This window comes from Leishmania martiniquensis, chromosome 13 (genome assembly GCF_017916325.1).
Source record: "Leishmania martiniquensis isolate LSCM1 chromosome 13, whole genome shotgun sequence".
Classification (NCBI taxonomy): Eukaryota; Euglenozoa; class Kinetoplastea; order Trypanosomatida; family Trypanosomatidae; genus Leishmania; species Leishmania martiniquensis.
Genome location: NC_090148.1, coordinates 423,263 through 438,109, shown reverse-complemented (window position 1 = coordinate 438,109; position 14,847 = coordinate 423,263). Strand labels below are relative to the sequence as shown.

The window sequence follows — 14,847 nt, the reverse complement described above, 5'->3', positions numbered from 1 at the left end:
CGGCACTCATGGACTGCAGTGCTGTGCAAACGGGCAGCTACACCGGCGTTGCCGTTGCCCGCCATGCGGCCTCCTCGAGCTCTCTTTCGATGCCCTTCGGGGCTGCCGGAGTCGAGTTGGCTAACGCGGTTCCTGCGACGGGCGCCTTCGTGACCACCCCTGCGAGAGCACGCAAGCACGTTTCCCTCTCCGACTGTGGCACGGTGGCACCTGCTAGTGTTGGGGGCGACGCTGACCGGCAAGCGCCACCTTCGACTTCGGTGAGCAGTGGATCTGTTGTCGCGGGCATGCCCATCGCATGCGACAGTCATCCTCGCGCTGGTGGCCTCAGCATGCGAGCCGGCGCTGCGGTGGGGGCGACAGGCGCGGAGGCGGTAGATACCTGCTCAACAGCAGCGCAACATGCAGAGTGTGACAGGGAGGGCCGGAACACGGATCTGAACCCTCACGGGTGCGCTCGTGTAAAGGCGTTGGTAACAACCGCGGCGAAGGCCTACCAGCCTCCAGTGATAGGGACCACTCAGCAGGTGCACCCGGCCCCCTCCACGCCATCACCATCCTCGCCTCACTTCGCCAAGAGGGAGGACACCAGCGGCGGCTACGATCAGCTTCCCCATCAACGCCAGCAACCGGTTTTCCCTGGGAGCCCTTTTTCTGGTGCGCTCTTATCTACTGCCGTACCTGTGCAGCGCCTTTATCACGTTCCTTCAGTCTTCTACGCGCAGAACATCGTCACCTCTTCGGTAGTGCTGTCGGCTGTGCGCAGCCACCATGGCCACAGCAACACCTTCACAGGCCAGACCACCTCTCGCCTTTCCGCAGAGAGTTCAGCGCGCACGCACGCGCGACTGCAAGCGGAAGCGAGTTGCTCTCCAGGAGCTATGGAGGCGCTAGAGGAGCGCGCTCGTCGCGCGGCGGAGCTCCACGCAAGCGGTGACGTTGGCGACGAGGCTGAGACAGTGTTCACCTTGGCGCCGGAGAGTCACTCGGATGAGATGGGGCGTACCGGAGTGCCGGCCCCATCGTCGTTGTTGACGGTACAGGTGGCCCGGGGGTACCGCACCTCCGGCCAGGCATATGAACTGGGGAGTGAAGAAAAGCCGTCAGTGGGTGTCGGCGATGTCCGCTTGGTCCCCGGGCCAAAGCGGCACCGCCGACAAGAGCACACGTGGAGCTCTGCGAACGTGCGACTTGGCCATCGCCTTTGCCACGCGAGCGGCCACAATGGCTGTGGAGGCGCTGCCGCGTCCGCGCGGTGGCTGGCATCGCCGTCTGTGTCATCCTCGTCATCGATGGTTCCTGCGTCGCCACAATCACCGGCGCTCGCACTCGTTTCCACAATGGCACCAGCGAACGGTATTAGCGCCACCCGGCCACCGGTGGCGCCGTCGCCGTTCAACACGCTCCTCACCGCCTTTGCAAGTGCGCCATCGGAGACAGCAGCGCTGGCCAGTGGTATCAGTGACCCGCCTCTGAGAACTGCGGCAGCGCAGCCCGCTCAGATGCCTGCATGGGTGCGGCCGTGGCTGTCGCACGCCCTCTCTCGCGCCATCGCTGTGAGCCTCGTACGCGACGCGGACGCTGCGGTGGCGGATGGCTGCTCTGCCGGTACTACCGGTCAGAGCCTCGACTCATCTCTTTCTGTTCCGCTCGTGGCTTCCGCTGCGGCGACGGCGACCTCCGCGCCAGTGCAGCCGTGCACACTGCGGGCCGCTCTGCTGCTTATCTTCGACGGGCTAGAACGACTTGAAGCGGAGGTGGCGGAGGTGCTGTCGGATGGGCCAAGCGCCCCACGCGCGTCAGGCGCTGACCATAACGTGAGGACCGATGACCATCGCGCACCCCCGCGCGGGGGAGATCCAACCCCTTGCGCACCTTCCCCGTCTTCTGTTGCCATAGAGACTGCTGCAGACGCGCCGGGCAGACTTGTCGAACAGCTGCGCCGCCTCATGCGACAGTGGTGTGAGGTGCTCTCCCAGTGGCCGCGGGAAGCAACGACGCTCGGCTATATGGAATGGTGGCTTGGCCACCCAGCTTGGACCGATCTTGTGAGCTGTGCCGCCACCGCCGCGTCCAGCACACTCGGTGCGTTTCCAGTGACGCCATCAGCGACGGATCGGAAGGAGAGGGTTAGGCGGCGGGCTGAAGTCAGCGATGGTGCGCAGCAAAGGCCGTCTCAGCAGCAGCCGCAAGCGCCAGTCCTCGTCTTGCAAGGCGCCCTTGCAGCTGTTGTGGCAGAGGGCATGCACACGCTGCTAGATACGCTAGTCGACGTCTTTGTGCGTGCTGTCAGTCAGCTGCTGCGCTGCACTGACATGGTTCGTCGGCCCCAAAGCTCGACACAATTTTGTTCTAACCACGACGCGCAGGCGGACGCCGCTGTTTTGGCAATGGCTACGCAGCAGCGCACCTGCCACGAGCTGCTTTGCCTTCTCACGTCTCTCTACGTGAGCCCGCCCCCAGTTCTTCAGCAGCTTCTGACGGTGACGCATGGTGACGTTCGGAGCCCGACCGCGGCGACTGGCGCGACTTCGAAGAGCGATGCGCCAACGGCGACGGGGCGCGAGCACGAAGGCTCGTCAGCCCCGCCTGGAAGCCCCCCTACTGCCACAACCGCCATTGCTGTCGGCGAGGGTCACCAACAGCCGCCGCACTCGTCATCGTCGTGCGCATCGCCGCGCGGTCGTCCTCCTGGACCGTCGCTTGCTTCACGCGTGGGCCTCAGCGCACTGGATTCTTTGCAGTCACGGTCACCAGTGCACCAGTTACACTATCAGCTTCTCTACGCTGTATGCCGTCTATGCAACGAGCTGCCCATGTTTTGGCAACCACTGGACGACGCTCGAGATGCTGAGGAAAGCAAGGAGGGCAGCGGCGCACGAGCCAGCGGCGCCGACGACTACATCGATCTTTCACCACGTCCTCGACGCAACGGCGAAAGTGAGAGGGCCATGCTAGTCTTGTTCGCTACGGCAGCGAGGCTAGCGGCCACCGTATCGGCTCTGCTCCTCCACGTTCAGCTGCCTATGAAGGGAGACCTCTTGTGTGTCACGAGCCGCCTCGCGCAGTGGCGTGCAACGCTGCTCCGGTCGTCGTGCTTGAGCGAGCGCGAGTACGCAGTAGCAATGGGCCACCTTTGCGCGCTCATGGCGCAGGCCACGTGAGCGACGGTGGTGTCTCCCGAGATTGCTGGCGTACCGTCTAGGCGATATCCTCGAAGGATGTTGTAGCGCGAAGTGTGTACAGTTAGGGGGCCGGTGCGCACCAAATCGAGAAGTGCAGAGGACAGAGATGGCGGACGGCGTGCTCTGGTGTCTATGAGGGCGGTTAGTGAGGGGTGGGCTGCACGTTGTAGGCATGCTGGCCACCGCTTCACTCCTCCATCCTCTCAAAACGCCCTGATAGGCAAGCAAAAGCGCACACAGGGCGCCCAGGAACAGAGGTGCTGCAGTTGCCGCAATGGGCAATCCCACTCCTCGTCGGTGCCTTCACCTTTCCCCTTCATCATGTCTCTCCCTGTTCTCACACAGGTACCCGTGCGTGTATGTCTGTCTGTACCTGTGATGTGTATCTGCGTGTGTACGTCTACACGCGCCGTGAAGTTCCCGTCGTCCGCGTGCTCTCGCTGTTTTGTCTCTTCCCCTAATGCCGTCGAAAAAAGGGGGAGTGTGGGAGAGAGGTTCAGTGAGGTGGGGAGAGAGAGAGCGAGCGTCATTGCGCTCAGCGAGGCCGACCCCTCCCCTGGCGTCTTCTTCTCACCCTCCCACGCTTCTCTTGTTTCCACTCTTGAGGCTTTAATACATTCTCGGAGTCCACGCACAGGTCCACGCCGCCTTCCCCTGTCCCTTCTGCTTGACGCTCGCCGCCTTTCTCCCTCGCTCCGTCGCCACACTTTGCTGCCCACATCTCTTTGCATACATTTCCCTTTACAATGCCTCTCGCCCCCCCCGCACACTAAATGGAACAGCAACGGCGGCTGGCCTTAGAAGCGAGCCGATGAGCCATGCATCAACGCAACAGCAGCAACAGTCACAAGCGAATAATCGTCTGCACAGATCTGTCTGTGGCGCTCTGATGCGTGTGCTAGACCTTTCGAGCGGCAGGGAGGGCGGCCGGGTTTGGGGCGCTGAAGCAAAAAATATATAAAGAAACAGCTCATCCGTTAGACGACCCTGAGAAGTTGGCGGATGGGAAGCACCGCCACGTGTGCGCACTCCAACGGATGTGAGTACACGCGTGGCCGTGCCCCCCCTCCCTCGACTAGCACACACACACACACACACCTTCGACGCACGCGCAAGCAAAGCGCTTTCGTCATCTCCGGCATTCTTGTTGTTGCTATTTTGGGTACGTCAGGCGCACATGAGCGCGCATTTTTAACATATCGGACCTCACCGCCCTCTTCGTGTCCTTCGCTCCTGCCCTTCTTCCCTCCCTGGGCGAAGGGCTTCTCTCTCTCTCCCTGTGTGTGTGTGTCTTGCCTGCAGCGAAGGAAACGCGTGTCCCTCGACTGGTGCAGCATTCCGCCGCCACCGACGCCATCATCCTCATCCCCCCTCTCCCCTTCACTTCCTTTACACCCAGGCGCCTCTCTCTCGCCCCAGAGGCGTGCACATCCACAGCCACACATACACATACGTACACGCAACGACAACCGCAGCAGCGAGAAAGGACACACGAGGTGGGAATCAATAAGCCTTCGAGAGATACTTGGCGGGGAGTGCGTGGCACCTTCTGTGCTGCTTCACTTTTACTTTGGCCTTCCACCCTCTGCTATTGCACGTGTCTTGGCACGGACGGTGAACGTCGGCAAGACACCATCGCACGCGCGCTTCTCTCTGTGTGTCCTTTATCTCTTTCGGCTCGTCCGCATTTTCCTGCCTCATGGCCGATACAGCGTCGTCGGTCTCGGCATCAGCCTCGCCGGCCATTGCCGCCTCCGCCACGGCGACCACGCCGGTGGTGATCCTTGTTGTGGGCATGGCGGGCACAGGTAAGACGACACTCGTGCATCGCATGCAGCACTACGCCCACGCAAACGGCATCCGCTCGTACTTCGTCAATCTTGACCCGGCTGTGACACATACGCCGTACAACGTAAACATCGACATCCGCGACAGTGTGCAGTACGCGGAGGTCATGCGGAAGTATCGACTGGGCCCGAACGGCGCCATCATGACGTCGCTGAACCTCTTCGCCACAAAGATTCATCAGGTTGTGTCGCTGGTAGAAAAGAGGAAAACGACGCTGGACTGGATCGTCGTCGACACGCCTGGTCAGATTGAGGTGTTCACATGGTCCGCCTCCGGGCAGCTCATCGCGGAGTCCTTTGGTGCTGTCCTTCCCACCGTGCTCTTGTTCGTCGCGGACACGGTGCGCTGTGTGAGCAGCCCCCAAACCTTCGTGTCGACAATGTTGTACTCGAGCGGCATCATGCTCAAGCAGCAGATACCTCTCGTCGTCGTGTTCAACAAAACGGACGTGGTGTCCGCGGACGCGGTGATCGCGTGGATGCGAGACAACGACGCACTCGACGAGGCCGTGGCGAACCCTCGCCGCGGCGACCAGAGCAGACGCACCGTTTCCCAAGGCCTTGACGATGAGGAGGATGCCGACGGGCGGGGTGAGGGCACGCGTATCGGGGCAATCGCGCTTAGCTCCGAAGGTGCGGTGCTCGCCCGCGAAGGGAACAGCTACGCGGCAACGCTGGCGCAGTCCATGTCCCTATTTTTGCATGAATTCTACGAGGACTTGCCGTACGCAGCAGTGTCGGCACAGTCGGGCGCCGGCATGGATGAGCTCGCTGCTTCGATCGAGCGGGGTAAGCAGCAGGCGCTGGAGGCAAAGACAGCGAGCGTTGCGCAATAGGCCTCCCTCCTCCTTCCCCTTCTCGTGTCTACTTCTCGGCGAGCTCTACACTCGAGTCGACTTGCGCGTGGGTCTGGCGTCCCTATTTCAGTGCTACTTCGTTTTCTGTCTGTGTATGTACGTGTGTCTGTCTCTTTGTGCGCTCTCTGAGGCCTCTCTTTCCGTTTGCCCCCTCCTCCCCTCCTCCCTTTTTTTTAAGGTAGCGGCGCAGAAAATGGAGCCTCAAGGAGACGCCTATGGACGATCCGATTCAGACGCAAGGTACACGTGATCTATCGCGTGCGCGTCTCTCTCCACGCAGCAGCACACACAGATGCCCACACGCACACCGAGGCACACAATCATTTTTCCATTTTTCTCACTGTTGTTGCTTGTCACATTGTCGGGAGTGCGATAAATATTTGAAGGGGCGACCGCAAAATGGTGTCGCGTAACAGCAGAGGAGCAACGAGCGTGAAGCAGTGACAAGGGCAAAGCAAAGACACACGCACACACACACACAGACAGGCGCAGAAGCACCTGTTGCTCTTTCTCTCTGTGTGGGTAGGTTGCACGTGCTTCTGCGCAGGGCGCGTGCGTAGGCACGGAGACAGCGAAAAGAGAAGAGAAAGTGGAGCGGGGAAGCGTTGCTTCGCCATGCCCCTGTCTCTATGCCATCATAGTCCCTCGCCGCACTCGCCACCTTGGCGTTGCCTGCCATCACCCACCACCACCTTCTTCCTTTGTGCCCTCATCTCTTCGCGCCGCATGTCCGTACGTTCTTCGGGACCTGCCACGAATAAAATCCCCTTGCGCTCACCCACCCACACTCGCACCCATACACGCAGAGCCGATGCACTCGAAGAAGAGCGTAACAGATGCGGGGCACGAGCGAGCCTCACCGACCATATGTAGCGAGCCGAAAAAAAAAGAACAGCACAGAGAAAGGGGGGCGGTGGATGGTGAGCAGCGCGAGCGCCTCACTCTGTGGCTTTCAAACGCGTGTGGGCAGTGGTATACCGGCCGGGGACTTGGGGCAGTCGACGTGTGCTACGGTGGGGAAGGCAAAGTGGCGTGTACTAGATACCGCAGCCTTACTCGGACTGGGGACGCAAGAGCTGGCTCGTCCTCTTCATCGTTGCGCCGGCGATGCTCTGGGTAGTAGTGGGCAGCGCCTTTCCACTGCGTGTGTAGATAACGCTGCCGCCTTCACATCCGGCACGCAGGATAGCGCGGCGACAAGCTCCCGTTAGATCGGCAACGAACCGCTACCAGTGACTAGCGGAGGACGGAGGGGGCCCTCGCCCCAGCTGCATGCTGATCTCCTCGAGCACGTGGACGTGCAGAGCTGAAAGAGGAACACCGACGAAGTCGCCCCATCTTGGGAGCTCTGTAACACTGATTTGAGCCGCACCGTAGGCGAATATGTCACCCGGCGCCGTCGATAGGGTGCTCGGGCGGCGCAAGCACGTTTGTGGATGCGTGCATATATGTGGGTGTGTGCGTGTGCCTTCGCTGCGTGCTAATGGGCTCACATGATATGCTCGTCAGCGAGCAGGTCTTTCTGCATGAGAGTGGAGGAGGCGCCGAGGTGAAGGCTCTGTCAGTGCTGTGGCTCCCTCCAAGCAAAAACGAGACGCATGCGCACGCTGCGCGCTTCTCTCTCTTCGTCCCCCCTCCCCTCCTCCAGTCGGCGTCCGCACAAGTGGTCAGGTTGCGACGCTGATGCGTTTTACTCGCACATGTGTGCATCAGCTGCTCTGCTTTCGTTTTCCTTGTCGAACCTCCGCTACGCGCATCTCTTTGCTCGCCGACTCTTTGCGGAGCCGTTCCGCGTAGGTCGGGTGGAGGTGGGGGGCGGGGGCGACTCACGCCAGCCGTTGTTCGTGCTGCCGTGACGGCAGCGGCGCGGGGCAGGTTCGCCCCCTCTTTTTTCCTCACTGCCGCGGATGCATTCAAAGGGGTCCGACAAGGGGAGGGGGAAGGATGAGGCTAAATGGAGAGGCGCAGCTGAGGTGGCTTCAACTTCGCTGAGCTTTTCCTGCTGCCCCCGCCGCGAAATTCATTTACTTCTCTTCACCAGGCTGAACAATTCGGCCGGATATCCCCGTTGGCCCTAATCATGGCGAGAAGCGGCGGGAGGGAGAAGGAGGAGGGGGCCGAGTGCCTTCATTCCGTGGCAGGAGGCCGTGCAGCCCCGTCCCTTTTTCTCTTCTTCTCTCCGGCTGTCCCCTGCCCCATGTCGCAGTGCTGCTGGCGATGACGCAGGGTGGGCAGCGTACGAGGCAGGGGCCCGTGCTCAGGTGGACGGAGTGGGGCCGTGTTGCTGCGCCGCGTCTCTGCACGGTTGCGTTGCATCACCACGCGATTGGAGCCTGCCACCAGAGGCCATTGGGTGGAGTGGACACGCCGACATGGGAAAGAACGGGCGCATGCGCAGAGCAGCCCTCCTGCGATGCACTCGAGACGTCGACGGTACCCGTCGCACCACACAGAATATGCATCGAGAGAGCATCATTGCGGCGTCGTCTCCCTCATGGACGTCTCTCGGAGCCGTCCTCCCCTCGCCCGCTCATGAGCTGCGTGAGCACCTTGACTTGTACACGTGTGTGCGCAAGAGTACGGGGGGAACGGGCCGCTGCCGCTGGATGACCGTGGAGGCGCGTTCTCTGTCGCTTCCGAGTTGCTGTTCCTCCCAGCGCCCTCCATTTCCTTCTCCCTTGGCTGGTCTGCCCTCCTCCCCCTCCCTCCCCTCTCTGTGGTACGTCTGTGTGTGTGTGTGTGTGCATGCGTCCGGTCGAGTTAAAGGGCTCGCCGTGTGGAGAAGACGTTATCACGCCCGCACTCCCCACCCACCCACCCATCTGCCAAGATGGAGGGCATACCAGTCAAGAATGCCGAAGCGCTGCTGTTGACCAGCAGCTCCTCGCGTGGTTGCGCAGCTCCAGACGCCTCGCTGCCTTCAGCGACTTGTTTACGGCCGTCGTGGTACACGCACGCAGCACAGCGCCTGTTGCATGAGCGGGCGTACTACGAAACGGCTCCGCTGTATGCTGCTTGCGGACAGTCGACGGCAGCACCATCGCTGCCTACACCTGCGCCGTCGTCGCCGCTTAAGCCGTGGCTGGCGTGCGCCATTGCAGCCGTTTCGGGTATCATCGCCGGTGCGATGGTCGGTGCGTGGCTGAGCCCTTGGCTGAATCGCCGCGCAACTCGCCTGTACTATCAGCGCGAGGCGAAGCACCGCAATCCGTTAATGCTGCTGCCTTCACCCGCAGTTGCCGCAGGGCCGCAGCCGTGGTGGTGGCGGAGGCTCTGGCGCGCTTCCATGTCACCGCCCCAGTCAACGCACCCACCCTTGAAGGAGGCGCGGCGGCTCGACTGCGGGCACGCCGCCGAGTGGTTGGTTGCCTGCACGGGCTACCGCTGGCTTCCGAAGCGCATCTCGCAGCCCACGCTGCTGAAGCTCTACTCGTCCGTGCGCCACCCACAACAAAGAAACACCACGCGCAGCACGGAGAAGGAAATTCGGTGGGGTACGCGTATGATGAACAGAGGCTCGCACCCTCTCCCAAAGCGCTCCGGCGTCGCTGAAGCGTCCAAGTGCTCCATTACGTCTATCTTCTCCGCGCTCATCCCTATCGCGCGCCTCACACGAGCACCCCTGCACTGCTGGCGCCCGCTTCCACAGCATGCAGTAGACGTCTTTGTTCCCGCAGCGTGCCGGTGCGGCGAGAGTCCGCGTCTTACGGCCCCGGCGGCGGCGTCGCCGTTGCTGTGCTTGCCGCGCCAAGGCTTCACGCTGCTGTACGACCCCGTCGCCCGTCTTCCAGTCTGGTGCGGATTTCACCTCACCCGCGAAACGGTCGACCGCGCACGGCGGCAGCGCCGCTGTCTCACCTTCTTCACGGACCGCTCGCTGGACACGGCCGTGCGACGGGTGCCGGCGGAGCTGAAGGCACGCGGGCACGATCGCGGTCATCTCGCCCCGCACGCGTCCGTCGCCGCGAGCGCGCAGGCAGCCATCGAGGCGGCGCTGCTGTCGAATGTGCAACTGCAGCACCACCAAATCAACCGGGGTATATGGCGCTGGCTGGAGGAGGCGGCGAGGGCATATGTGCGGCAGCCACCGCTCACCGCTGTACCGCACACCGACGGGCGCCATGAGTTGTGTGTACAAGATGCGAACGCCGCTGCCGCTCTGTGTGCAGCAGCCGCGCCCTCTCTCGAAGCAGCCAGCCACACGCGGGTGAGCCCAGCCACTCCGCCTTCGGGCACCGGTGCCGCACAACGCCGCGGCCGCTTGCGAAAATCGGCGCTGCCGGCACGCTGTGCCTCTGCGCGCGATGACACAAGAAGCAGAAGCGGTGGCTCACGCGAAGCCTTAAGGCGCGAGGGTGCGATCATGTCTCGCCTGCTCGCCGCTTCCAGCATGGGAAGCGGGGTCGACTCGCACATGCGACTCCGCGGAGATAGGGTGCGGGGACTCATGAAAAGGACCCTTCGATCCTGTCGAGAGTGGTGGCGTTATTGCAGCGGTGACGCTGCGAATCGAAGCTGTGAATTCGAGTTGGCTATCAATGTAGGGCCACTTTACTACAGGCAGGTGAATGAGCTGGGGCGGGACAACCAGCAGAGGTGCGGCGTAACGACGGAGCCAGCGCCCATCACCGCCGCTACAACTTACCTGTCTGGCCCCTGCTCTTCTGTGTCGGGGAGGGCCCATCATCGGCAGAGGCGCAGATGCGCGATCTCGGCTCCAACGCGGTCCTCGGCGCCACCGCGGCCGTCGCTCTTCATCCCTGACGCATTCTTCTTTTCAGTATGGAACGTGCATACCCATGAGCACGTGCACCTGATCGTACCAAACCACCCCAACACAAGGGCCATGCAGGCGGTCACTGCAGCCTTAGCGGCCAGGCGCCCGACAACAGCGGGAGCAACGACGCCGAAGAGGCTCCCATCACGACGACGGCGCCGCACGACACAACTGTTGGGCGCTCCATCGGACGACTTGGAAGCGGCTCTACGGTCCCTCGCCGTGCCGACAGAGGAGCTGGAACAACTGTTCGCCGCATCGCTGGTGGAGCTGCGTTCCCGATGCATGTCGGCCGGCGTGGTGGACGCCACCAGTCGCAACACCACCAGCAATATCAATCAGGTCGCCTCGCCGGTGGCCCTGCGTACGCACTTTCACCTCTTCCCCGTCTATCGGCAGCGATGGACGTGGCGCTGTGGCGGCATCGGTTGGTGGCGGATGCGGTCATCTTGACCAGGGAGCGACACCTGCCGTTACCGGTGTCACCCGACTCTGTGTGGCTTCTTGTTTTCTCTTGCCCTGTCGGTACCGCGAGCCGCAGCGTTGGAGGCCAGTTTGACTGCCTCACTCGGCCACCCTCTTTCTTCCTCTTCCCTCGCGGCTCTGCGCCCCATCTCTATCTCGCCGCTTGTGTTGGGTGGATAGAGGGAGGAGGCAGGACGCCACTGCTCTCTCTCTATCACATAGATGCACGGTAGACTCATGCTTTTAGAGGCTCAGCACAGCGAGCTTACAAGCGCACGCATCATCGTCGCTCTCTTCCCTCCCTCCTCCTCCCCTCTCCCTGTACGTTGATGCCTCGCATGCAGAGGTGTGGGGTAGTGCATGCGGCGTGTGTCTGCGCCCGCGCTGTTATCGATCCGCTTGGGGGTGGGGGTGCACGTCCTTCTTTGATGCCCTCACGGCGCGGTGATGCTTGCGTTGCCTGCGCTCGCAAGCATGCACTTCTCCGTGTGTGAGCACGCGTCCTCTCCGACACAGAAGCACACATACACTGCAGTATCCCCCGCATATGCGCCAGATCGAAGAAAGGGTGAGTGAAGCAGATGCCCGCCTCCTCTCCTCTGCGCGCATATGTGCGTGTGTGTGTGCGCGTGCGTGAAGGGTGGTGGTGGTGGTGGGGCTCATTCCAATCTGTTTGTAACTTATCGGGTGAGAGGGGAGAGCACTCATGTCCTGTGACTCGCGCTGCTGCTGCTACTTCAATTCTTTATTTGGGTGTGCTAGTGCCTCCTCCTCCGCACGTCTCACGGGGCCACCGCACGCTCTCGCTCGTGCCCGGCCCCTCATGCTTTTCACCGTCATCGCCCCTTTTGCCTTTCTTTGGACAGCGGCGGATCTATGTTCGCAAGCCTTCACCCGATCGCCGAGTCCTTTCCTCCCCTCCAGTGACGTCGTGCTGTTTCGTCTTCGAAGTCGTATGGGGAACCGCTGTTGCCATGGTCGATGAGCAGTTGTAGCAATGGATCGCGCTGATGCTGCCGCTTGCACCAGGGGAAGGGCTATCTCCCGTCATCGCGGCGGCTCTGGTGCCCTGGGCCGCCTCAACAGGCTTTGCGTGAGTGTTGCACATTCTCTGTCTCTCTCTCTCTGTTGCCGCCGCTGGTGAGCCCCACTCCCTCTCCAACACGTAAAATCGCGCGCGTCACCGAGTCTCGCCACCTTCTTAGCCCCATCTCCCTCTCTCTCTATTCCTTTTCTCTGAGAAAACGATGCTGTGCGCTTCACCCTCACCTCCCTCTACTCCCTCCCGCTCACGAGCGCGTTGGTGCCATCTACACGCAGCTCGCAACGCCTACTGGCACGCCGTCTCTCATATCTGTGCTGATAGCGGCCATCCACATACCCAACGCTTCCTTTGTACGACTCGACGCGCCGCTTGACCGTCCAGCACCGCTCCGTTCTCAGCCGCTCCCGCATGTGTTTCGAAAGGCGGCACGTTTGTTAATGCGACATATGGATACGTATACGTGTGCCGACGGCTGACAGCACTCCCCCGGTGTTCGTGGATGCAGGTTTGCCTGGACCATCATCACAGCAACATCACACAATACTAGCGCACCTCCTCCTCCCCCTCCCCCCCGCTCGGCCCTCGCTCGTCACCATGCCTGGCCCTAAGGGCAACGAGGTCACGCTGGAAGGCTGTGACCCGAACCTCGGCCGAAGTCATTATGTGCTGAGCGAGCAAGGCACGCTGTGTGTGGAACCGGCAGCGGGGCAGGGCCGTATTCTCTTCACTGTACCGACTCTGAAAAATTGGTCGAGGGATTTCTGGTATCTATGGCTCATCATTTTTCTCATCGTCGTCTTCGGTGTGGCTGGATGCATCCTTCAGAGCTTTCGATGGTACCACCGCCTCCAACACCGCCATGAGCGGGAGGCGCGCTCAAAGCGCGTGGACGGCATGATTCGCTTGATGAGCTCCATTTATAGCCGAAGGAGCGCGTCCGCGTCCGGGCAACGCAGCAGATCCTCGTCCTTCTGCCGCTCCAGTAAGTGCTCTGAGTCACTCTTCATGCGCGACATCAGCGACGACGACAAGTACTAGCGAGGGGCGAGGCAGAAAACTGCACGGCGAAGAAGGTCGGCGTGCCGTACGCTCGATCCGCCCCTCCCCCTCCCATCACGCACGCGAATGGAGCACGGACGTTGACGTTCGATTGAATCCTCAAGGGTGAGGAGGGGGAAAGTACCCGCCGCTTCTGTCGCTCTCTCGCACGCTGACGAACGCGCAGAGCGAACGGCACCTCCATCTTCCGGTACGCATCCGCCCGCGCGCGTGTAGGTGTGCGGCGCCGGGTGCGTTGAGCTCTCGTGATGCTCGGAAGCCTCATGTTTACGGAGGGGCTTGGGTAGGGGGGAGGGCGAGAACGGTGGCGTGCCGAATAGTCAGACGTTGCCGCACCACGCAGGAGCGCGGGGACTCACCAGCGCCTCGTTCCCGGCTGGGCGAGGCGCCCAGACGGGAGACCGGGAGAGAGAAGAGAACGGCCTCCTTGACATGTACAGCACTGACTGCTGCTGCGGCGCCACAGCCATCAACACTGCCACACGACTTCTCGGCGATGGGAACACTTTTGTTGTCATCGTTGCTGTTGTTGTTGCAGGTTGCACTTCTCGCAACTGAGTGCAATAAGCAATCATTCACTTGGCGAGGCGGTGGTTGTGCGTGTCTCCCTCCTCCTCCTCTTTTCCTTTTTTTTTCGCTTGCCCGCCCACGCAGATGGACGTGCGTGGATTCACCCAATCGTATGTGAAAAGGTCGTCGAAGAAAAAAAAGACGGTTCGCTATTCGATTCTCTTTTCTTCGTGGTCGCTGGTGGGTACTCTTTCTCGCTCCTCACCACCCACCCCTGCCTACAGCACCACTCCCCTCCGTCTCCCTCGCGCGCGGCATATTGGAGAACGTGCGTGAAGATGCCTTCTCTTACTCATGCCATTTTTATTTTTTACCGTTGTCACTCGGGCGTGTATGTGCGGACGCCTCTGTTCGAAGGCGACGTTGGAAAACTATTCGCACAGCACAGCTGCCCTTCCCTCTTCTTTGCTTGTCGCAGTGGTGATACGTCTTCCTCCTTCGATGTGTCACTTGGGCGCCGTCTCCTCCCCACCCCCTTCTCTTTTTCCAGAGGCCTCCGCCCTTGAGCGCGCCATATTAGCGCTGCCCACCTTGGTGAGAAGCGGCGGGAGGGAGAAGGAGGAGGGGGCCGAGTGCCTTCATTCCGTGGCAGGAGGCCGTGCAGCCCCGTCCCTTTTTCTCTTCTTCTCTCCGGCTGTCCCCTGCCCCATGTCGCAGTGCTGCTGGCGATGACGCAGGGTGGGCAGCGTACGAGGCAGGGGCCCGTGCTCAGGTGGACGGAGTGGGGCCGTGTTGCTGCGCCGCGTCTCTGCACGGTTGCGTTGCATCACCACGCGATTGGGGCCTGCCACCAGAGGCCATTGGGTGGAGTGGACACGCCGGCACGGGAAAGAATGGGTGCGCTCTCTCTCTGTTCTTCTCGTTTCTGCGAAGGGGGTCTTTACCCCTTGTCCATGGTTGCTTTGGCAGCCATCACCACCACGACCACAGGCGCTCTCTCTCGCGAACACGCGAAAGGCCTCCAAGCCGATGTGCTCATCCTCTTCTCCCCCCTCCCTCCCTCCCTCTTTCCCCTCCCCATTGCTTCTTTTTGTGGGTTTCT

General features: G+C 61.6%; 4 protein-coding genes across 4 annotated transcripts; all 4 read left to right on the top strand.

The window, feature by feature from the left end:
* Positions 1–8: 8 nt before the first annotated feature.
* LSCM1_05943 (uncharacterized protein) lies at positions 9–3,164 on the top strand (the record flags this gene model as incomplete). The annotated part of the gene is made up of 1 exon (XM_067323377.1): positions 9–3,164. One exon carries the CDS (start codon positions 9–11, stop codon positions 3,162–3,164), a length of 3,156 nt encoding a protein of 1,051 aa, XP_067180328.1.
* Positions 3,165–4,884: 1,720 nt separating this feature from the next.
* Positions 4,885–5,868, top strand: LSCM1_05942 (uncharacterized protein; the record flags this gene model as incomplete). The annotated part of the gene is made up of 1 exon (XM_067323376.1): positions 4,885–5,868. The coding sequence occupies one exon, from the start codon at positions 4,885–4,887 to the stop codon at positions 5,866–5,868; it is 984 nt and encodes a 327-aa protein (XP_067180327.1).
* A 2,851-nt stretch (positions 5,869–8,719) lies between these two features.
* LSCM1_05941 (uncharacterized protein) lies at positions 8,720–11,119 on the top strand (the record flags this gene model as incomplete). The annotated part of the gene is made up of 1 exon (XM_067323375.1): positions 8,720–11,119. One exon carries the CDS (start codon positions 8,720–8,722, stop codon positions 11,117–11,119), a length of 2,400 nt encoding a protein of 799 aa, XP_067180326.1.
* Positions 11,120–12,770: 1,651 nt separating this feature from the next.
* Positions 12,771–13,214, top strand: LSCM1_05940 (uncharacterized protein; the record flags this gene model as incomplete). The annotated part of the gene is made up of 1 exon (XM_067323374.1): positions 12,771–13,214. The coding sequence occupies one exon, from the start codon at positions 12,771–12,773 to the stop codon at positions 13,212–13,214; it is 444 nt and encodes a 147-aa protein (XP_067180325.1).
* Between the last annotated feature and the right edge of the window lie 1,633 nt (positions 13,215–14,847).